Source organism: Salmo salar, chromosome 15 (assembly GCF_965601325.2).
Source record: "Salmo salar chromosome 15, fSalSal1, whole genome shotgun sequence".
Classification (NCBI taxonomy): Eukaryota; Metazoa; Chordata; class Actinopteri; order Salmoniformes; family Salmonidae; genus Salmo; species Salmo salar.
Window position 1 is genome coordinate 85,368,792 of NC_138305.1, and position 22,802 is coordinate 85,391,593.

Below are 22,802 nucleotides of genomic sequence, written 5' to 3' on the forward strand. Positions count from 1 at the left end.
AATGTAAAACAGTGCTACTTGGTGCTACATATGCATGCATACATAGTTTAATACCACAGTAAAACCAGTCCCTATTCAACTTTCTACAGCAATACCATAAAGATAGGACTCATCCTTATATCTTTGCCATTACAGCATCTGTGACAGCATAGCAGGGCTGACCACATTTAGTGGACTGGTTGATAGGCTGTTGGTCAACCAAGATTTTTTTAGTCGAGCAGTCTCAAAGATTCCCCCCCCCCCCCCATGAGACACCTGTCTGATTCTCACCGGTCTTCTGTGTACTAACCCATTGAGTAGGCTGCGGAGATGCGACCATCCAAGAAGGGAGTGTGGCTAAGATGCACAAGACATGTCTCTCTGCAGAATGCGCTCTGTTCTGCCATTTCGTGCACTTTCATTGTGTAAATTGTTTGCCCTTTGATTGTTAGTGTTTATCAATTCCCCATTACATATATCACCAGTATTAGTCTACATTTACTGTTCATTTGCATTATATCTAATCTATACTGAACAAAAATATAAACGCAACAAGCAACAATTTCATTGATTTTACTAAGTTACAGTTCATGAGGAATTGTCAGTCAATTTAAATAAATTCATTATGCCCTAATCTACGGATTTCACATGACTAGAAATACAGATATGCATCCGTTGGTCACAGATACCATGGAAAAAAAGGGCCTCAGGATCTTGTCACGTTATTTTTGTGCATTCAAATTGCCATCGATAAAACGCAATTGTGTTCGTTGCCCGTAGCTTATACCTGCCCATACCATAAGCACACCGCCAACTTGGGGCACTTTGTTAGCATCATTGACATCAGCAAACCGCTGGCCCACACAATGCCATACATGTGGTCTGCAGTTGTGAGGCCGGTTGGACATACTGACAAATTCTCAAAAATGACTTATGGTAGAGAAACAAGCAAAATTCTCTGTCAACAGTTTCATGAGCTAAAATAAAAGATCGCAGCAATGTTCTATACGCACAAAAAGCTTATTTCTCTAAAATATTGTGCACAGATGTTTACATCTCTGTTAGCAGGGCTGTGCCCGAACAAAAAATAAACAAATTGTCGACCAAGAGACGTCTGTTCTTTTTAAACTTCTATATGCAGTGCATTCTGAAAGTTTTCAGACCCCTTGACTTTTTCCACATTGTTACGTTACAGCCTTATTCCAAAATGTATTAAATAAATGTTTTCCATCAATCTACACAATACCCCATAATGACAAAGCGAAAACAGGTCAATTATTTTGCGAAATTTATAAAAAGAAAAAAAACAAATACCTTACTTACATAAGTACTCAGACCCTTTTATGAGACACAAAATTGAGGTCAGGTACATCCTGGGGGAGAAGGGCCTTGGTCAGGGAGGTGACCAAGAACCAGATGGTCACTGACAGAGTTCCTCTCTGGAGATGGGAGAACCTTCCAGAAGGACAACCATCTCCGCATCCTTCCACCAATCAGGCCTTTATGGTAGAGCAGCCAGACGAAAGCAACTCCTCAGTATGAAGCACGACAGCCAGCTTGGACTTTGCCAAAAGGCACCTAAAGGACAGACCATGAGAAACTAGTACAAAGTATAGACAGATCCTTGATGAAAACCTGCTCCAGAGCACTCAGGATCTCAGACTGGGGTGAAGGTTCACCTTCCAGCAGGACAACGACCTTAAGCACACAGCAAAGAAAACGCAGGAGTGGCTTCGAGACCAGTCTTTGAATGTCCTCAAGTGGCCCAGCCAGAGCTCGGACTTGAACCTGATCAAACATCTCTGGAGACCTTAAAATAGCTGTGCTGCGACACTCCCCATCCAACCTGATAGTGCTTGAGAGGATCTGCAGAGAATGGGAGAAATACCCCAAATACAGGTGTGCCAATCTTGTAGTGTCATACCCAAGAAGACTCAACGCTGTAATCGCTGCCTACGGTGCTTCAACAAAGTGACACATGCACGTAAATGTGATAATTATGTTTTTTATTTTAATACATTTCTAAAAACCTGTTTTTGCTTTGTCATTATGGGCTATTGTGTGGAGATAGATATAGGATAAAAAAATGTAATCCATTTTAGAATATGGCTGTAGCGTAACAAACTGTGGAAACTGAATACTTTCCGAATGGATTGTAGACACATCCTATGATTTAATCAAATCAACTATTTGCACTAAGCTTGTCTTATGCTTTAAGCTAACTGTTGGATGAAATAATTAAGACACACAAATGACCGCAATTTATTTGATTGTGCCGCCTGTCTCAGACTTGCTGTGTTAAAAGGAAAAGACAGAGTGACTGTGACTAGCACCCGTTGTCCTGCTCTCCTCCCTGCTGCAGCAACCACCACAGAACACGGTGTATAGTGCTGTCCATGTTGCAACATAATTAAAGCCATTTCTGACTTTAAAGTTGTTACTGAAATGCCTAATTTGTTTTGGGAAAACATTCCCTACTCCCTCAACCCTTCCTCTCTTTATGTGACACATGCACGTGACCAATAGTGCCTGACGTATAGCATACCATAATCACATAAATTGGTTATAAAAAAATGTTTTCTTCAAAAACGATGAATGCCGTAACACGTGACAGCAAAATGGATGCAGAGGTGACAAACTTGAAAGGGGAAGTCAGAAGTGTGGAATAAATGACTAGTTGTGGAAAATACTGGAGAACAGTCGACTAAAATGGGGTGGGCCCTAACTGTTCATGAGCAGTTCTTTGCCAAGATTATCCAGCCACCTGACAATTGTGGCATAACAAGAAGCTGATTAAACAGCACTATCGTTACACAGGCGCACCTTGTGCAGGGGACAAAAGGCCACTCCAAAATGTGCAGTTTTGTCACAACATAATGCCACAGATGTCTCATGTTTTGAGGGAGCGCGCAATCGGCATGGTAAATGCAGGAATGTCCACCAGAGCTGTTGCCAGAGAATTGAATGTTCATTTCTCTACCATAGCCGCCTCCGATGTTGTTTTAAAGAATTAGGCAGTACATCCAACCGGCCTCAACCACCGGGCGAGTGGTTTGCGGATGTCAACGTTGTGAACAGAGTGCCCCATGTAGTCAGTGGGGTTTTGGTATGGGCAGGCATAAGCTATGGACAACGAACAATTGCATTTTATTGATGGGATTTTGAATTCACAGAGATACCGTGACAAGATCATGAGGCCCATTGTCATGCCATTCATCTGTACACAATTCCTGGAAGCAGAATATTTCCCAGTCCTTCCATGGCCTGCATACTCACCATACATGTCACCCATTGAGCATGTTTGGGATGCTGTGCATCAACGCATACGATAGCAGGTTCCAGTCCCCGCCAATATTGATTAACTTCGCACAGCCATTGAAGAGTGGGACAATATTCCACAGGCCACAATCAACAGCCTGATCAACTCTATGCGAAGGAGAAGTGTCGAGCAACACGAGGCAAATGGTGGTCACACCAGATACTGACTGGTTTTCTGATCCAAGCCTCTACATTTTTTTTAAGGTACACTACATGACCAAAAGTAAAAAGGACACCTGCTCGTCGAACATCTCATTCCAAAATTATGGGCAATAATATGGAGTAGCGCCCCCCCCCCCCCCGCTATAACAGCCTACACTCTTCGTGGAAGGATACCACTAGATGTTCTAACATTGCTGCAAGGGACTTGCTTCCATTCAGCCACAAGAGCATTAGTGAGGTCGGGCACTGTTGGGCGATTAGACCTGGCTCGAAATCGGCATTCCAATTCATTGCCAAAGGTGTTTGATGGTGTTGAGGTCAGGGCTCTGTGCAGGCCAGTCAAGTTCTTCCACACCAATATTGACAAACCATTGCTGAAACAGGAAAGGGCCTTCCTCAAACTGTTGCCACAAAGTTGCCTTGGAGGGGATGGCTGCCGTTTTACGGGCTCCTTACCAACAACTATGTTTTGTTATTTTTTTGCATTGTTTGTAACTTATTTTGTACATAATGTTGCTGCTACCGTCTCTTATGACCAAAAAGAGCTTCTGGACATCAGAACAGCACCTTTGACAGCGATTACAGCCTCGAGTCTTATTTAGTATGACGCTAAAAGCTTGGCACCCATTCTTCGCCGCAGATCCTATCAAGCTCTGTCAGGTTGGCTGGGGAGCGGTGCCGCACAGCTATTTTCAGGTCTCTCCAGAGATGTTAGATCGGGTGCCTTGTGAGAATTAGTCAGCGAGTGGGTAAACCACCTTTACAATCAGCCCTATTAGCTACGTGCTTCAGCACTTGCCGGTCCCGTTTTGTGAGTTTGTGTGGCCTAACAGTTTGCGGCTGAGCCGTTGTTGCTCCTAGACGTTTCCAGTTCACAATAACAGCACTAACAGTTGACCAGGGCAGCTGTAGCAGAGCAGACATTTTACAAACTGACTGGTTGGAAAGGTGGCATCCTATGACAGTGCCACATTGAAAGTCAATGAGCTCTTCAGTAAGGCCAATATACTGTCAATGTTCGTATTTGGAGATTGCATGGCTGTGTGCTCGATTTTATACACCTGTCAGCAACAGGTGGGTGAAATAGCCGTATCCACTCATTTTAAGGGCTGTATACATACACTATATATACACAAAAGTATCTGTGACAAACAGATGCATATCTGTATTCCTAGTCATGTGAAATCCATAGATAAGGGCCTAATGAATTTTTTTGAATTGACTCATTTCCTCATATGAACCGTAACTCAGTAAAATCTTTGAAATTGTTGCCTGTTTATATTTTGGTTCAGTACAATGTTTTCTAATGTTTTTAGAATCCATTGATAATGACAATAGTTCTCTCCCTTTCGATAGCCATTCAACATTAAAGGGAAATATGTAATGCTCTGATCCAATGGAAACATAATACATGATTACTTCTTATCCCTTGCACAAATAGCCTACAGCTGTGTCTGTCCCGAGCTCACTGGTGCTCGAAACTGAGGGCCCAGAATATTTCATACAATGCTGCAAGTTTGCTAGTGCAAGCTTCAGTTGATACAATGTTTCAAGTTTGTTGTAGACAGGCCATGTGTAGCCAATGTGATTTATAGCAGACTTAATTTCATCAGGATATTTTCTACCTGCAGGCTACAATGTTTTTATTTGCTGGCTTTATTTGAGCTACTTTTACACTTACAGTGCATGCGGAAATTATTCAGACCCTTTGACTTTTTCCACATTTTGTTACGTTACAGCCTTATTCTAAAATGTCTTAAAATTGTTTCCCCCCCCATCAATCTACACACAATACCCCATTGTGACAAAGCAAAAACAGATTTAGACATTTTTGCAAATGTATTAAAGATTTAAAAAAATATATAAAATGGAAATATCACATTTACTTAAGTATTCAGACCTTTTACTCAGTACTTTGAAGGACTGTTGACAGCGATTACAGCCTCAAGTCTTATTTGGTATGACGCTACAAGCTTGACACACCTGTATTTTGGGAGTTTCTACTATCCTCTCAAGCTCTGTCAGGTTGGCTGGGGAGCGGTGCTGCACAGCTATGTCCAGTTCTCTCCAGAGACGTTCGATCTGGTTCAAGTCCGGGCTCTGGCTGGGCCACTCAAGGACATTCAGAGACTTAACCGTAAGCCACTCCTGCGTTGTCTTGGTTGTGTGCTTAGGATTGCTGTTCTGTTGGAAGGTGAACCTTCACCCCAGTCTGAGGTCCTGAGCACTCTGGAGCAGGTTTTCATCAAGGATCTCTGTACTTTGCTTTGTTCATCTTTCCCTCGATCCGGACTACTCTCCCAGCCCCTGAAAAATATCCCTACAGCATAATACTGCCACCACCATGCTTCATGGTGTCAGGTTTCCTCCAGAAGTGACCCTTCGCATTCAGGCCAAAGAGTCCTTTAAAAGCCTTTTGGCAAACTCCAAGTGGGCTGTTATGTGCCTTTTACTGAGGAGTGGGTTCCATCTGGCCACTCTACCATAAAGTCCTGAATGGTAGAGTGCTGCAGCGATGGTTGTCCTTTTGGAAGGTTCTCCTATTTCCAAAGAGGAACTCTGGAGCTCTGTCAGAGTGACCATTGCGTTCTTGGTCACCTCCCTGACCAAGGCCCTTCTCCCCCGATTGCTCAGTTTGGCCGGGCGGCCAGCTCTAGGAAGAGTCTTGGTGGTTCCAAACTTTTTCCATTTAAGAATGAAGTTGTAGAAACATCTCAAGGATGATCAATGGAAACAGGATGCACCTGAGATCAATGTTGAGTCTTACAGCGAAGGGTCTGAATACTTATGTAAATAAGGTATTTCTGTCTAACACATTTGCAAAAATATCTAAAACCCTGTTTTTGCTTTGTCATTATGGGGTATTGTGGGTGATTTAATCAATTTTAGAATAAGTCTGTAATGTGACAAAATGTGGAAGGGAAAGGGTCTGAATACTTTCCGAATGCAGTGTATAGTTGATTTGATCAAAACACCTAGGGTGTCTATGTATGGAAAAATACACGGTTAAACATTTTGACCAATCCAATCTTAGAAAATACAACTCTTGGTCGACCAATTTTTTGTTGTTGCTGGGGACGGGCCCACAGCATGGCCAGCCCCATTGAGGCTACAACCCATAGGAATCCCCACTACTTTAAAATGGCGGAAGCATGGTGGAAGCCCTCAATGGCACTGACCATGCTAAAAAGACCTTTCAGCCACTAGAGTTATCTAATAATTGAGCAATACACATCCCAGGATGGCAATGTACCTCCTTCAGCAGAGTGACTGCGACGGCGTCTCTTGTCCTTTCTCTTCTCCTCCTTTCTGTGGTGAGATTTGTCTTTCCTGGCCATTTGCTGGGGAGGCTTTATTGCCAGCGATTCATCCTCTTCTCCCCTGGAATTGGGAAGACTGTCTAGTGCCAACGACTCAACAAACAGGCTGCCCCTGTGCATAGCAGGGTCGCGTTCAGTTAGGACAAAAATGGGAGAAAATGTATTCAAAGGGATAAGTTCAGTTTTTAAAGACGTTTTCTCCAGTATCTGGCCCTCCTGAACGTAACCCCAATTCCCACGGCTCTTTTTCCGTATCCCCTTTACCTGTCCTCTGTGGAGTCTTCCCGTATGTACGGGGAATTCCGGATTGTTATTTCCATTTTTTTATCCCGTAGTTCTCCTTCCTCCGGAGTGTTTCGTTTGGCTTCCCGATCATCCGTCTGTGGACCAGGGCACGGAACGCACTGGACAAAACATGGGAAAGGGACATTATAATGTTCTAACAAAAATTATATGTGGTACGGTAAACATAACAATGATTGATTGCACATAAGGTAAGATAACGATAAAGTTTGAGGCACTAGTTCAAGGACAGATCTAGTCTGTGTAATACATTTAGATACACAATAATGTCAAAGTGAGAAACAGCATCCTCTGATGGGGAGAGAAACAATTATGTCCTAAATCAACCCTTAGCCTCCTATAATCAGGTGGAGATCAGAGCTGATCGGATATGTGTAAGCAATATGGCCAACTTTGCACCTAGTTTTTCAAAGTTGAGCCATTTCCACATTCCTTATCCTAATCTCTTCTCAGATCTCCCCAAGTGTATAGTTGGTACGAGGGCAGTGTTTCCTCGAGTACCCCCAACAGTATACATTTCTGTTGTAGCCTATGACAAGCACACCTGATTCAACTAATCATCAAGTCCTCAATGAGTTGAATCAGATGAGTTTGTCCAGGGCTAAAACAAAAATGTGTGCTGTTGGGGGGTACTCAAGGACAGGAGTTGACTAACACTGTACTAGTGTATAGGGCCTAGTGGTCAGTTTGGGATACAACAGCATTTCTCTTCTGTTTACATTTTTCTGGCTTTTGGGCTCTGTCCTCTCTTCCAGCTCCCTTCTGCGTTTCTTCTCTTGGAGAATTTCGTCTAGTGTTTTCACTTTCCAGGTGTCCTTTTCGTCCCCCATCAGCACCCGCTCGCCACCACCTGCTACACAGAGACCACCAACACAGAGGTATTCAATGCAAGAGCATTGTGAGATATGTCATGTTAATGGAAACTGTGGTATTCATGTACAATGATTTAATTTCATACCTCTACATTTCAACGCATGCGTTTCATGATTTGAGCCTAGGTGTAAATACACACTATTTCGCAAGAGGGTTGTACGAATATGAATTTGATGGGTAATAATAGTACAGACGGTTATTGCCCAGGATAATAGGGGTTATATCGTATAGGGGTTGTAGGGGAGAAGAGGGTCAAGTTGGTAGCCTATAATTTCTGTTACCTGAGTAGCACCTCGTATCTTATCCATAGCAGTAACGTCACACTTTCACTGGTAAAAAAAAATAAACACAAAACACCAATCCAAAAATGGAAGTAAAACGTCGAGGTGATATCAAGGGGGAGAGAGAAGTTATAAATCCAAGTCAAATCGAGAAATCTACAAAACACACGTTGCGTGAAATCTGTCACTGTGTAACAGTAGCTAACCTTGAACTCCGCATATATTAAATGTTACTGCCTAGTTAGTATGTTTACGTTAAGTCCGTTATGATAAATACACCAACTCTAAACGTTACGTAAGGTCAAAGTTTGCAGTTAGCGTACAATAAACATCTCGCAAAATTACCAGTCTTACGTAAATGAATATGCTAACTGTCTTTCGTTTTGTAACATCGGTAGGTGTACAGTTAACTAGCTATCAGCTAGCCGCATCCGTGCATGCTTCTTGTAACTAGCTAATTTTAGTCAGATGCTAACGTTAGCAAAAAAGCATGCTAAAGTTTGCTAGCTAGCTCACGGACGCTAACATAGGCGATAAATGAACATTCCGGTGATACGTTTTGAGTTTAAGGGGCACATTTTTATTGAATTTCGTCTCTTCTAAATCTATCCGAAGTGTGTTAGCTTAAAGCATTCGAATGATTCGCATTTTAACTTAAGTGATTTAACAAACCTGAAATACGCTCCGCGCAATTTTCTAACGCCGGAAGATTCGTTGACTTCTGGGGTCATAAAATTACTTCCGGTTAATACTTCTTCGCTGCATTGAAAATAAGAGGTCACCTTACTGCCATCACCTGGGCAGGAGTTGCAACTGTTTCTAGGTGCAAAACTACGGATACCAACGAACAAAAATTTCCAGACCTGATAAAACACAAGAAAAATAACTTTTATTAACCCGGTTTATACTGTACATTATCTATTATTAAATCGATTAAACCTTACATTGTTTAACTTTACCAGCTCCCCAAAACATACAATTAGTAACCACAAACTCACATTACCAGCACCCCAAAATATACAATTAGAATCCTCATCGACAATTTTAAATGAAACACCCTTTTCAGTTATATGTATTAGCACTTGGCCTATTCAGTAGACCTATTTTGTTATATTATCATCCCTTAATCCTACACAATCCTTTTACCTTCCATCTTCTGTTATACACAGATGAGAGGTACATTAATGTGAATTTTGACATATTGCTAGACGCATAAATTACAATGAGAAGTGGGAGATATATCACAGTGTAAAAGTACTATATCAAGTTCATATGGCAACCAACAAAATAGAGGGGAATACATCAACATCAAATACAAAGGTCCACAGGTTAATTATATATATATTTTTAAGATAGATGCCTCTTTTAAAATAATACTTCACTTATAAAATACAACCCAAAAAACAGCATTCTGAGCAAATTCTCAGAATAGGAGGAAAGCGTCTCTTGATGAGAATTTTACAAAGTACTAGACATGATGTAGTCTTTGATATACCCCATTGGTTTAACATTTTGAAGTTGACAATAAATACCTTAATCACAGTAGTCTTATCAACACTGTACCATGACTGAAAAGCACAGTCTGGTAAGATCATGAATACAGAGAAACATGCAAAAAAAGTGGGACTAGTAAAATAATTAGAAGATTGAACAAAGCCAGTCTGCAAGAGAAATAATTTACAACTAACTATAAACATTGATTGATTGAAATAGTCAGGGAACACAATATGACATTCTATTCAAATGCACACAAATTAGTGTCTACATTAGTAATGTATGAACATTGTCATCCAATGGCATGTGAGAACTTTCACAAATATTGTGTTGTTTAAACGCAGACTCAGCAATATGACATTGTCATACACAGCAGGGTGACTTCCTGCTTAGATAAGATTAAAAAATATATTTTTAAAAACATTCCAATCTGTCAAAAGTTGAGACATGCCCATATCGGGAAGTGCCAACAGTGCCAGTGTTGGCAAATTATGACTTTCCTTTGTTGAATTTGTTGTTAGTCTGAGAAAAGCACCACACAGTACCACACCATGACAAAACCAAGGCAATGCCAGTACTATTCACTCAAGCAAACAGACGTTTCTTTTTTATGTCAGCTTCCCCTTACAAAATGTAGTCAGTTTTGAATAGTTTCACTTTAGCCTATCCTACTGACCACACGTTTTCTATAGAAAAAGGACAAAAATTACCTTCAGTTTTACTAAGCCAAAGCTCAATAGAGATGTTGAATCATTTCAATCGTTGTAGCTAGCTCTTTCAATCCATAGGACTGACCGTTTTTAATTAAAGTGGCAATTCCCTCCATCCGGGATATACTGTTGTCAAATCAAACACACTTCTGAGAGGCCAGTGCAGAAAAAAAAATTCCGATCTGCAACAATTGAATTCCAGCCATGGTCTGCTTCAGTCCTTCAGGGTTTCCACTAGATAGCACAGCCACAAAGTCAAAAATGGCTATATCATAAAAATGTATGAAAACAAAGATGTTTTTTGGTCTTAGTTTAAGGTTTGGTTTAGGCACAAGGTTAGGGTTAAAAATAAAATTTTAAATAGATACATTTTAGAAATAGGCAGGGTTTATGACTTTATGGCGGTGGCAACTAGTGACTGCCGTCCTTGGGGCCAAAGTCCTTCTGGTTTTTGTTTCTCCCCGGTGCTTAATTGCTCAAAGTGTCATTGATTGGCTAAGGAAGTCACACACCTGGTTATGCAGATATAATTCAGTTCAAGCCAAGGATGAAAAACCAGCATAGAATACAGGCCTAGAGGACAAGAGTTGTACACCCATAGTCTGCTCGCTTATTCTCGCTCTCTCTATTGTCAGGCAGCATTGAATAAATCAGTCTTTGGAGATTCCACAACAGAATCTATATAACTTAGCTTGTTTAATGCAAATATTTGATTACATCACCAAAATGGTAATATGGCTGAGAGGAAATGGTTAAAACTTCTTCGGGATCAGTGTCCCATCCACAGGACGGTTGAGCTAACGTAGGCTAATGCGGTTAGCATGAGGTTGTAAGTAACAAGAAAAATTCCCAGGACTTAGACATATCTGATATTGGCAGAAAGCTTAAATTCTTGTTAATCCAACTACACTGTCCAATTTACAATAACTATTACAGTGAAATAATGCCATGCTATTGTTTGAGGAGAGTGCACAGTTTTGAACTTGAAAGGTTATTAACAAATTAAGCACATTTGGGCAGTCTTGATATAACATTTTGAACAGAAATGCAATGGTTCATTGGATCAGTCTAAATCTTTGCACATACACTGCTGCCATCTAGTGGCCAAAATCAAAAGTGCACCTGGGCTGGAATAATACATTATGGCCTTTCTCTTGCATTTCAAAGATGTTACAAAAAAATACAAAATAACTTTTTTTTTTTCTTCTTTGTATTACCTTTTACCAGATCTAATGTGTTATATTCTCCTACATTCCTTTCACATTTCCACAAACTTCAAAGTGTTTATTTTCAAATGGTATCAAGAATATGCATATCCTTGCTTCAGGGCCGAGCTACAGGCAGTTAGATTTGGTTAGTTCATTTCAGGCGAATAATGAAAAAAAGGGGTGGATCCTGAAGAGGTTGGTTGAGAGACCTTGGGGAGTTTCATAACCAGAACTACTAAAAATACATTCATTGTTTAACAAGAATGCAAAAACAACAAAGGAATGTACTCAAGACAAATAACAGTTTCATTAACAGTATGCTTAGCACTTGAAATAAAGTACATCAAGTCTCCCTTATTCAACTGACTCTTAGCAAATAACAAGGTTCAGAGTGGCACAGAAAGTAAGACAGGGATGTGGAAAGCTACACAATGCCACATAAGCCCAAATCAATCTCTCAACACCTAGCTATGACGAAACTTTCAGGTTCTGTTCAAGAACAACAAGAAAATGAAGAACCAACACAATAGTAACCTAAAGAAAGCTTTAAAAAAATAAAAACGGTTGATAGGTGAATTTGTAAGAACTGCAGATGAGGATACAACCTCTGCAGACTGCACTCAAGGTTTTCAAATATTTCAAATTAAATTGCTGTGAGAAAATCAGTGTCAACGGTGAGCTTTGGGAAAACAAATAAGGGTTACCCTCTCGACCTCATCTCCCCCGAAGGCAAGACACCTTTGTGGTCAGGCTAATGCCTGGAATATTTGCTTTACACTTGTGACCAATTGGTATACAGCTGAGCTAAAGCCCTATTAGAATGAATGATGAATGCCTTGACTGTTCTACATGTTGATGGACCTTCGCCAATGATCAGGAGAATAAAGCTGTTTAGTCAACGACAATGTGTGCCCATAACCGAAAAATGTAAGACTCAATAAAACATTACAAAAATTATCATAAAGGCAAGTATGCAGAAAAAATAAACTTGCATTGAACCGCTTCCACCCAATGAATATTGAGAGAAATCCTGAGTTTGCTCGTGTTTCAAAACTATATGAAATAATGAAACATTTCAGGTGAGGGAATGGAACAACAAAAGGAATTGACAGTGTAAAAGTGAAGTTCAAACACACCAGAACCGAGTCAAACACTGGTCCACGTTCAGACCGCACACTAAGGCAAGTTCACAAAGGTATCATCAGAGTGAATCAAGGTGAGGCCGAATGAAACCAGCCTCTCGAATTGACAATTCCCACTGAGAGAAACCCCAGTGACAGATCCTTCCACCGTGCTATGATGACCGTTGACTTCTCCGATTTGTTGTAATGCTGGTGCAAGTCTGCATATCAGGTTCTACATGATCAAAGTTAAAAAGAACAGACCTCTTTGGTCTCTCCCCCTTTGATCTCCTGGGGAGTGTATCGGTCTAATGCTTTGAGCTCGTGGTCCTGCAGAAGTGGTTTGTTGTGTTGGTCCTGAGCCTGGGCGTGGGCCAGGGCCTGTAACGTCTCTCTCTGAAACTGCTTGGCCTTGTTGTACAGCAGCACACCAACAAAAACCAGGGCCGTGCCGGCGGCGCTGAGCACTGTGATGTGGTTACTGAACACAATGATGCTCAGCCAGATAGACATGGCATGCTTCACTGTGCTGGCAACACTGTGGAGGAAAGGGGAGGGTGTTAGATACTGTTGCAGGTTGCACTAAACATTTTTTGAATGTGACTACTGTCTGTCTGACAGACTGCCTGTCTGTCTAAATGCGATGACTGTCAAGGATAATAGTAGTTAGCATTTTCCACCTGAAAGTGACTGGGGGGCTTCTCAATAGTTTCAAGTGGCTCTCTATCCTTATCTAATTTCCTTCATATTCACAGAGGTAAAAATAAAAAAAAGAAACAGATGGGAATGATGGCTAACTGAATTGAAATGCCCCCTTGCATGTGTGACTTCTACCTAAAGGTGACGGGAGAAATGCGTCCCATGAGGGCGTAGGCGGTGACACTCTGCAGGTGGAACAGGACCCCATCAAACAGCAGCAGCAGAACGATGTCTTGACTCCAGCTGAACAAATGCTCACTCTTCCCAATCACTGGAAGGTCCTGGAGGCACAAAGGAGCACTGGAGAACACCAAACTGAAACAGTCCCAAACCAAATACCAGGTCAAGTTGCTAACTTGGTATTTTCATTGTTAACCAACTTAAACCTTAAACAGCATTTTCATTGTTTTTAAAGCAACTGTTTTACAACATAAACCAGTATTAGGCTATAGTCATTATGATGGTAATGGTATATAATTATAGTATATAATATAATAGTATAGAATTTGTATCTGCCATCAGTAGCTTTAGCTGCACAAGACAGTACTGCATTCAAAAAAAATGGAGACCGGTACACACTAGGCTACACGGTATACTCCAGGTCATGAAGCTCAATTATTAGGCCACAGTCTGGGAACTGCTTGTCAACAATAGTGACCTCCTGTCATCACACCAGAGCACTGTGTGCAGGGTGCACTCCAATTACAATGACGCCAGCCTGCTGGACACATATACTTTTCTAATATAGAAGGGATGACATTTATGCACTATTAACAGCATATTAGTTATTTTGCTATTATTATATACTAAGAAATATAGACATTCATTTTCAGTTACTGTAACAAATGCATTACTCTGTTAATCCAGAACGTTCAGAGCACTCATTAACTGTCAATCATAAATGTGGAATACCAAATGGTAATATATTCAATAGTACAGTAATATACGTGACTGACCATGAGGAAGACCCAGGCAGGTATTAGCATAATGACTGCAGCTGCACTGGTGTAGAACTGCAGTTCTGGAGGGCTAAACAGGACACAGGAACAAGTATTTTATTCAGTACAGACACCGGTAAACACTTCACATACTATAATCTACCGTCAACAGTTCAACATTAAATTCCTCAACTCCTCAAATTCTTGACACATCTGTTAACAATACACTGTGATTGTGTTTTTTTGTATTCCCAGGATACACAGGAATTATTATCCAGTACAGGATATAAAACTGGGCCTAATACATTCATTTAGTTCTGTATATTACAAACTAGGAAGAACTAAAAACAACTTACCTGAATTTGTAGGTGTCTCCACTTAGTAGCTTCTTTGAAAAAACATTCTGTAAACTGATAGAGGGAATATGAAGAGAACCATGAGAATGTGTGGTGGTGTCACATTGCCCTGAAAAGACAAAGCTGTGAAATGTGAGAAATGTCATAAATACAGGTACTATTGTGTTACTGTGTGTGAGTACCAGTCCATGATGTTGGTGGAGAGGGCTGCAGAGAAGCCCAGCATATTAAAACTGATCTCTGTTGCAGTGCAGAGGGCCAGGCCAGCCATGACAGGAAATAGGGACAGGTTCACCCACATCCCTACAGTAGTGTGCGCGCACACACACACACACACACACACACACACACACACACACACACACACACACACACACACACACACACGTCAGCTATCTGCACAAGATCTAGCCCTAAAGTTTTGGGAGAGTGACACATTTTTTGTTGTTTTGGCTCTGTACTCCAGCACCTTGGATTTGAAATGATACGATGGCTATGGAGGTTAAAGCGCAGACTGTCTGATTTAATTTGATGGTATTTTCATCCAGATCAGGTGAACCGTTCAGAAATCACAGCACTTTTTGTACATTTTAGGGGACCAAAGATATTGGGACAAATTCACTTAAAACAGATTATTTTGTGCCCAATAGAAATTAATGGTAAATATTGTATTGTGTCATTTTGGAGTCACTTTTATTGTAAATAAGGATAGAATATGTTTCTAAACACTTCTACATTAATGTGGATGCTACCATGATTACGGATAATCCTGAATGAATCGTGAATAAATACGAGTGAGAAAGTTAGATGCACAAATATCTTACCCCCCAAAAAATGCTAACCTCCCCTGTTATTGTAATTTTGAGAGGTTAGCATGTCTTGGCGGTATGATGTTTGTGCGTCTAACTTTCTCACCAATTATTCACGATTCATTCAGGATTATCCGTCATCATGGTAACATCCACATTAATGTAGCAGTGTTTAGAAACATATTCTATCCTTATTTACAATAAAAGTGACTCCAAAATGACACAATACAATATTTACCATTAATTTCTATTGGGCACAAAATAATCTGAAACACAACCGAAAGACACAGCAAATGCCTCCAACAAATTTGTAGAGTTACAAGCTTGATGTAGTCATTGCCTGCTATGAATATGGGACCAAATACTTACTTTTTACCTAGGCTTAAGTGAATTTGTCCCAATACTTTTGGTGCCCTAAAATGGGGGGGAATACAGTGTGCATGTGCTTTACCTGTGTATTCCCCTAGGATCAGCCTAGACATGATGACAGTGAAGATGGGCGCGGAGCTCTTCACCGTCTCAGCAAAGGAGACGGCCACATTCTTCAGGCTCACCAGTCCCAGCACCACACTAGTGAACCTGCAGAACAGGATAGGTTAGTAGCATTCAGACCAGAAGACAATCCCACACCACAACCACTCCTAACCTATGCTACACAGACTATCCCTTTTCCAGATTGTCAAACTGTTTACCTGTAATGATAGATGAGCTGAGATTGAGTTGCAGCATCGCACTTCCCTAAAATGTAACTGTTTAGAGGCCATTTAAAAAAGGCCCACATCAGAGGAAGTTGAAGCACCTATTTCGAGTAATTCCTGTCCTAGAGCGGAAATTGTCGTTTAGGTTCCACATCAAAGACTGATGCTGGTAGCAGAGAAATAACAAATAGGGCACTAACAGACAGCTGTCAGTGTAACTAGCTAGCATGCTAAGCTAACAGTCAGCTAATGAAAGTTATAGTATGTGAGCACCATTTCAGTTAAGACAGGCATACTGTAAAGGAGTCAGCATGCTTCCTAGCCGAAACAGTTCAGTAGCGTTTGTGCATATATTATGACAATGTTTTTGTTCATTTGGATTGTGTTTTTTTTTTTTAATTTTCGGTTGCCCAGGAACACAATATTTTTATGGAGGCAAGCTGAAGTTCGGAGCCAAAGTCTACGCCCCATCGTCTGTGAGTGGCCAAAAGTAGGGATTCTTCAATAGTCTTTATTCAACGAGAGAGGAGTTGTTTTGATGGACATTTTTTCATTGAAAATACTGCACCAAATATTAAAATTGATGACAGATTTCTTGAGTCATATTAGATAAAGTGACTATTTTGAGGAAGTCTATACTGGCTACGGCACTCAAAATGGACAAACTACTATTGCTTCTTTTTTCTTGTTTTTCCAAACAAAGGGAGTATGCAGCACACTTGTTTGGTCCGGCAAGCCGAACTGATGCATGCTGGAGCCTTAGGTGAAAATAATTACTTCAGGAAAAGACTGCCATTCTACCTATCAAGAGATGAGTCTCAGCTAAACTGCGCCTATACGAGCCGTTTACGATTGTCTGACTCTTGCCGTTTGATAATTCCAGTGAAACAGTGCCGGACATGATATACAGTGCATTCGAAAAGTATTCAGACCGAATGACTTTTTCCACATTTTGTTACTTGGTCTTGGGCTGTTTTTTCATCACTGCACAGCTTTTTGGTCTCTCCAGAGATGTTCGATCGGGTTCAAGTACGAGCTCTGACTGGGCCACTCAAGGACATTCAGAGACTTGTCCTGAAGCCACTCCTGCGTTGTCCTGGCTGTATGCTTAGGGTCATTGTCCTGTTGGAAGGTGAACTTTCGTCCCAGTCTGAGGTCCTGAGCGCTCTGGAGCAGGTTTTCATCAAGGATCTCTCTGTACTTTGCTCCGTTCATCTTTCCCTCGATCCTGACTAATCTTCCAGTCCCTGCCGCTGAAAAACATGCCCACAGCATGATGCTGCCACCACCATGCTTCACCGTAGGGATGGTGCCAGGTTTCCTCCAGACGTGACGCTTGGCATTCAGGCCAAATCTTGGTTTCATCAGACCAGAGAATATTGTTTCTTATGGTCAGAGTCTTATAGGTGCCTTTTGGCAAACTCCAAGCGGGTTGTCATGTGCCTTTTATTGAGGAGTGGCTTCCATCTGGCCACTCTACCTTATAGGCCTGACTGTCTTATGATTTATATTATCTTGTTTGATATTGTATATGATAAATTAAGGATGATTACCAGATTGTTGTCCTACTGGAAGGTTCTCCCATCTCCACAGCAGAACTCTGGAGCTCTGACAGAGTGACCATCGGATTCTTGGTCACCACCCCGACCAAGGCCTTTCTCCCGCAATTGCTAAGTTTGGCCGGGTCGACCAGCTCTAGGAAGAGACTTGGTGGTTCCAAACTTCTTTCATTTAAGAATGGAGGCCACTGTGTTCTTGGGGACCTTCAATGCTGCAGAAATGTTTTGGTACCCTTCTCCAGATCTGTGCCTCGACAATCCTGTCTCTGAGCTCTAGGGACAATTCCTTCAACCTCATGGCTTGGTTTTTGCTCGGACATGCACTGTCAACTGTAGGACCATATATAGACAGGTGTGTGCCTTTCCAAATCATGTCCAATCAATAGATTTTACCACAGGTGGACGCCAATCAAGTTATAGAAACATCCCAAGGACGATCAATGGAAACAGGATGCACCTGAGCACAATTTCAAGTCTCATAGCAAAGGGTCTGAATACTTACAGTACCAGTCAAAAGTTAGTACACACCTACTCGTTCAAGCGTTTTTCTTTTTTAAAATAATTTTTTACATTGTAGAATAATAGTGAAGACATCAAAATTGGCATTCTCTCAACCAGCTTCATGAGGTAGTCACCTGGAATGCATTTCAAATAACAGGTGTGCCTTGTTAAAAGTTCATTTGTGGAATTTCTTTCCTTCTTAATGCGTTTCAGCCAATCAGTTGTGTTGTGACAAGGTAGGGGTGGTATACAGAAGATGGTCTTTTACCAAATAGGGCTAAGTCCATATTATGTCAAGAACAGCTCAAATAAGCAAAGAGAAACGACAGTCCATCATTACTTTAAGACAAGGTCAGTCAATACAGAAAACGTCAAGAACTTGGTTCAAAGTTTCTTCAAGTGCAGTTGCAAAAACCATCAAGCACTATGATGAAACTGGCTCTCATGAGGGCCGCCACAGGAAATGAAGACCCAGAGTTACCTCTGCTGCAGCGGATAAGTTAGAGTTACCAGCCTTAGAAATTGTAGCCCAAATAAATGCTTCACAGAGTTCAAGTAACAGACATCTCAACATTAACTGTTCAGAGGAGACTGCGCAAATCAGGCCTTCATGGTCGAATTACAGAAAAGAAACCACTACTAAAGGACACCAATGATAAGAAGAGACTTGCTCGGGCCAAGAAACACGAGCAATGGATATTAGACTGGTGGAAATCTGTCCTTTGGTCTGATGAGTCCAAATTTTAGATTTCTGGTTCCAACCACCGTGTCTTTGTGAGACGCTGAGTTGGTGAACGGATGATCTCTGCATGTGTAGTTCCCACCGTAAAGCAATAAGGAGGAGGTGCAATGGTGTGTGGGTGCTTTGCTCATGACACTGTCAGCTATTTTTTTTTTAACCTCTTACATCTAGACGTTCCGCTAGCGGAACACCTGCTCCAATATCCAATGATGGGCGTGGCGCGAAATACAAATTCCTCAAAAATACAAAAACTTCCATTTTTCAAATATATGACTATTTTACAGCATTTTAAAGACAAGACGCTCCTTTATCTAACCACACTGTCCGATTTCAAAATGGCTTTACAGCGAAAGCAAAACAGTAGATTATGTCAGCAGAGTACCCAGCCAGAAATAATCAGACACCCATTTTTCAAGCTAGCATATAATGTCACAAAAAACAAAACCACAGCTAAATGCAGCACTAACCTTTGATGATCTTCATCAGATGACACGCCTAGGACATTATGTTATACAATACATGCATGTTTTGTTCAATCAAGTTCATATTTATATCAAAAAACAGCTTTTTACATTAGCATGTGATGTTCAGAACTAGCATTCCCACCGAACACTTCCGGTGAATTTACTAAATTACTCACGATAAACGTTCACAAAAAACATAATTACTTTAAGAATTATAGATACAGAACTCCTTTATGCAATCGAGGTGTCCGATTTTAAAATAGCTTTTCGGTGAAAGCACATTTTGCAATATTCTGAGTAGATAGCTCGCCATCACAGGCTAGCTATTTTGACACCCACCAAGTTTGACCCTCACCAAACTCAGATTTACTATAAGAAAAATTGGATTACCTTTGTTGTTCTTCGTCAGAATGCACTCCCAGGACTTCTACTTCAATAACAAATGTTGGTTTGGTTCAAAATAATCCATAGTTATATCCAAATAGCGGCGTTTTGTTCGTGCGTTCAAGACACTATCCAAGGGTGACGAAGGGTCACGCGCACGACGCATTTCGTGACAATTTTTTTTTAAATATTCCATTACCGTACTTCGAAGCATGTCAACCGCTGTTTAAAATAAAATTTTATGCCATTTTTCTCGTAAAAAAGCAATAATATTCCGACCGGGAGTGGTGGTTTTCGTTCACAGACGAAAGAATAAAAACATGGAGTGGACTCGTGCACGAGCCTGAGGTTCATAGTACTGTGACCGGCCACTATCCAAACGCGCTACTGTTTTTCAGCCAGAGCCTGCAAAGCCACGATTCAGCATTTTGCCGCCTTCTGAGAGCCCATGGGAGCCGTAGGAAGTGTCATGTAACAGCAGAGATCCCCTGTATTGGATAGAGATAATCAAGAAGGCCAAGAAATGGTCAGACAGGGTACTTCCTGTACAGAATCTTCTCAGGTTTTGGCCTGCCAAATGAGTTCTGTTATACTCACAGACACCATTCAAACAGTTTTAGAAACTTTGGAGTGTTTTCTATCCAAAGCTAATAATTATATGCATATTCTAGTTTCTGGGCAGGAGTAATAATCAGATAAAATCGGGTACGTTTTTTATCCGGCCGTGAAAATACTGCCCCCTAGCCATAACAGGTTAACTTTTATTTAACTAGGCAAGTCCGTTAAGAACAAATTCTTATATACAACGACGACCTACCGGGGAACAGTGGGTTAACTGCTTTGTTCTGGGGCAGAACGACAGATTTTTACCTTGTCAGCTTGGGGATTCGTGCCAGCAACCCTTTGGTTACTGACCCAAAGCTCTAACCACTAGGTTACCTGCCTAGATAGATGTAGAATTCAAGGCATACTTAACCAGCATGGCTACCGCAGCATTCTGCAGCAATATGCCATCCCATCGGGTTTGCGCTTAGTGGGACTATCATATGTTTTTCAACAGGACAATGACCCAACACACCTCCAGGCTGTGTAAGGGTTATTTGACCAAGAAGGAGAGTGATGGAGTGCTGCATCAGATGACCTGGCCTCCACAATCACCCGACCTCAACCCAATTGAGATGGTTTGGGATGAGTTGGACCACAGAGTGAAGGAAAAGCAGCCAACAAATGCTCAGCATATGTGGGAACTCCTTCAAGACTGGTGGAAAAGCATTCCAGGTGAAGCTGGTTGAGAGAACACCAAGAGTGTGCAAAGCTGTCATCAAGGAAAAGGGGGGCTACTTTGAAGAATCTAAAATATATTTTGATTTGTTTAACACTTTTTTGGTTACTACATGATTCCATTTGTGTTATTTCATAGTTGATATCGTCGCTATTATTCTACAATGTCTAAAATAGTAAAAATAAAGAAAACCCCTTGAATGAGTAGATGTGTCCAAACGTTTGACTGGTAATATATATACTATGGAATATATATATATATATATATATATATATATATATATATATATATATATATATAACACACACACACACACACACACACACACACACACACACACACACACACACACACACACACACACACACACACACACACACACTGCTCAAAAAAAATAAAGGGAACACTTAAACAACACAATGTAACTCCAAGTCAATCACACTTCTGTGAAATCAAACTGTCCACTTAGGAAGCAACACTGATTGACAATAAATTTCACATGCTGTTGTGCAAATGGAATAGACAACAGGTGGAAATTATAGGCAATTAGCAAGACACCCCCAATAAAGGAGTGGTTCTGCAGGTGGTGACCACAGACAACTTCTCAGTTCCTATGCTTCCTGGCTGATGTTTTGGTCACTTTTGAATGCTGGCGGTGCTTTCACTCTAGTGGTAGCATGAGACGGAGTCTACAACCAACACAAGTGGCTCAGGTAGTGCAGCTCATCCAGGATGGCACATCAATGCGAGCTGTGGCAAGAAGGTTTGCTGTGTCTGTCAGCGTAGTGTCCAGAGCATGGAGGCGCTACCAGGAAACAGGCCAGTACATCAGGAGACGTGGAGGAGGCCGTAGGAGGGCAACAACCCAGCAGCAGAACCGCTACCTCCGCCTTTGTGCAAGGAGGAGCTGGAGGAGCACTGCCAGAGCCCTGCAAAATGACCTTCAGCAGGCCACAAATGTGCATGTATCTGCTCAAACGGTCAGAAACAGACTCCATGACGGTGGTATGAGGGCCCGACGTCCACAGGTGGGGGTTGTGCTTACAGCCCAACACCGTGCAGGACGTTTGGCATTTGCCAGAGAACACCAAGATTGGCAAATTCGCCACTGGCGCCCTGTGCTCTTCACAGAGGAAAGCAGGTTCACACTGAGCACATGTGACAGACGTGACAGAGTCTGGAGACGCCGTGGAGAACGTTCTGCTGCCTGCAACATCCTCCAGCATGACCGGTTTGGTGGTGGGTCAGTCATGGTGTGGGGTGGCATTTCTTTGGGGGGCCGCACAGCCCTCCATGTGCTCGCCAGAGGTAGCCTGGCTGCCATTAGGTACCGAGATGAGATCCTCAGACCCCTTGTGAGACCATATGCTGGTGCGGTTGGCCCTGGGTTCCTCCTAATGCAAGACAATGCTAGACCTCATGTGGCTGGAGTGTGTCAGCAGTTCCTGCAAGAGGAAGGCATTGATGCTATGGACTGGCCCGCCCGTTCCCCAGACCTGAATCCAATTGAGCACATCTGGGACATCATGTCTCGCTCCATCCACCAACGCCACGTTGCACCACAGACTGTCCAGGAGTTGGCGGATGCTTTAGTCCAGGTC

General features: G+C 41.6%; 2 protein-coding genes across 14 annotated transcripts in view; both read right to left on the reverse strand.

The window, feature by feature from the left end:
• The window catches only part of LOC106572001 (cyclin-dependent kinase 11B), a 32,669-nt gene extending 22,027 nt beyond the window's left edge, over positions 1-10,642 (reverse strand). For 2 of the 12 annotated variants that reach the window (XM_014145688.3, XM_014145682.3), the window contains exons 1-5: positions 8,909-8,979; positions 8,237-8,284; positions 7,802-7,935; positions 7,044-7,183; positions 6,713-6,891 (exon numbers count right to left, since the gene is read on the reverse strand). In XM_014145688.3, coding sequence (XP_014001163.1) covers positions 6,713-6,891; positions 7,044-7,183; positions 7,802-7,912 — 430 coding nt within the window. In that variant the 5' untranslated portion in view covers positions 7,913-7,935; positions 8,237-8,284; positions 8,909-8,979. Of the gene's footprint in view, positions 1-1,302; positions 1,490-6,712; positions 6,892-7,043; positions 7,184-7,801; positions 7,936-8,236; positions 8,285-8,908; positions 9,012-10,440 lie in introns of those variants that run through there. The other 10 variants (XM_045696162.2, XM_014145687.3, XM_014145689.3 and 7 more) reach the window with 10 other exon arrangements.
• s35e2 (Solute carrier family 35 member E2) overlaps positions 9,104-22,802 on the reverse strand; it is a 39,416-nt gene continuing 25,717 nt past the window's right edge. Inside the window, exons 5-10 of one of the 2 annotated variants that reach the window (XM_014145623.3) lie at positions 16,023-16,150; positions 14,945-15,065; positions 14,763-14,816; positions 14,425-14,497; positions 13,604-13,749; positions 9,104-13,307 (exon numbers count right to left, since the gene is read on the reverse strand). In XM_014145623.3, the coding sequence (XP_014001098.1) occupies positions 13,019-13,307; positions 13,604-13,749; positions 14,425-14,497; positions 14,763-14,816; positions 14,945-15,065; positions 16,023-16,150 (811 nt within the window). In that variant the 3' untranslated portion in view covers positions 9,104-13,018. 2 annotated transcript variants of the gene reach the window in all.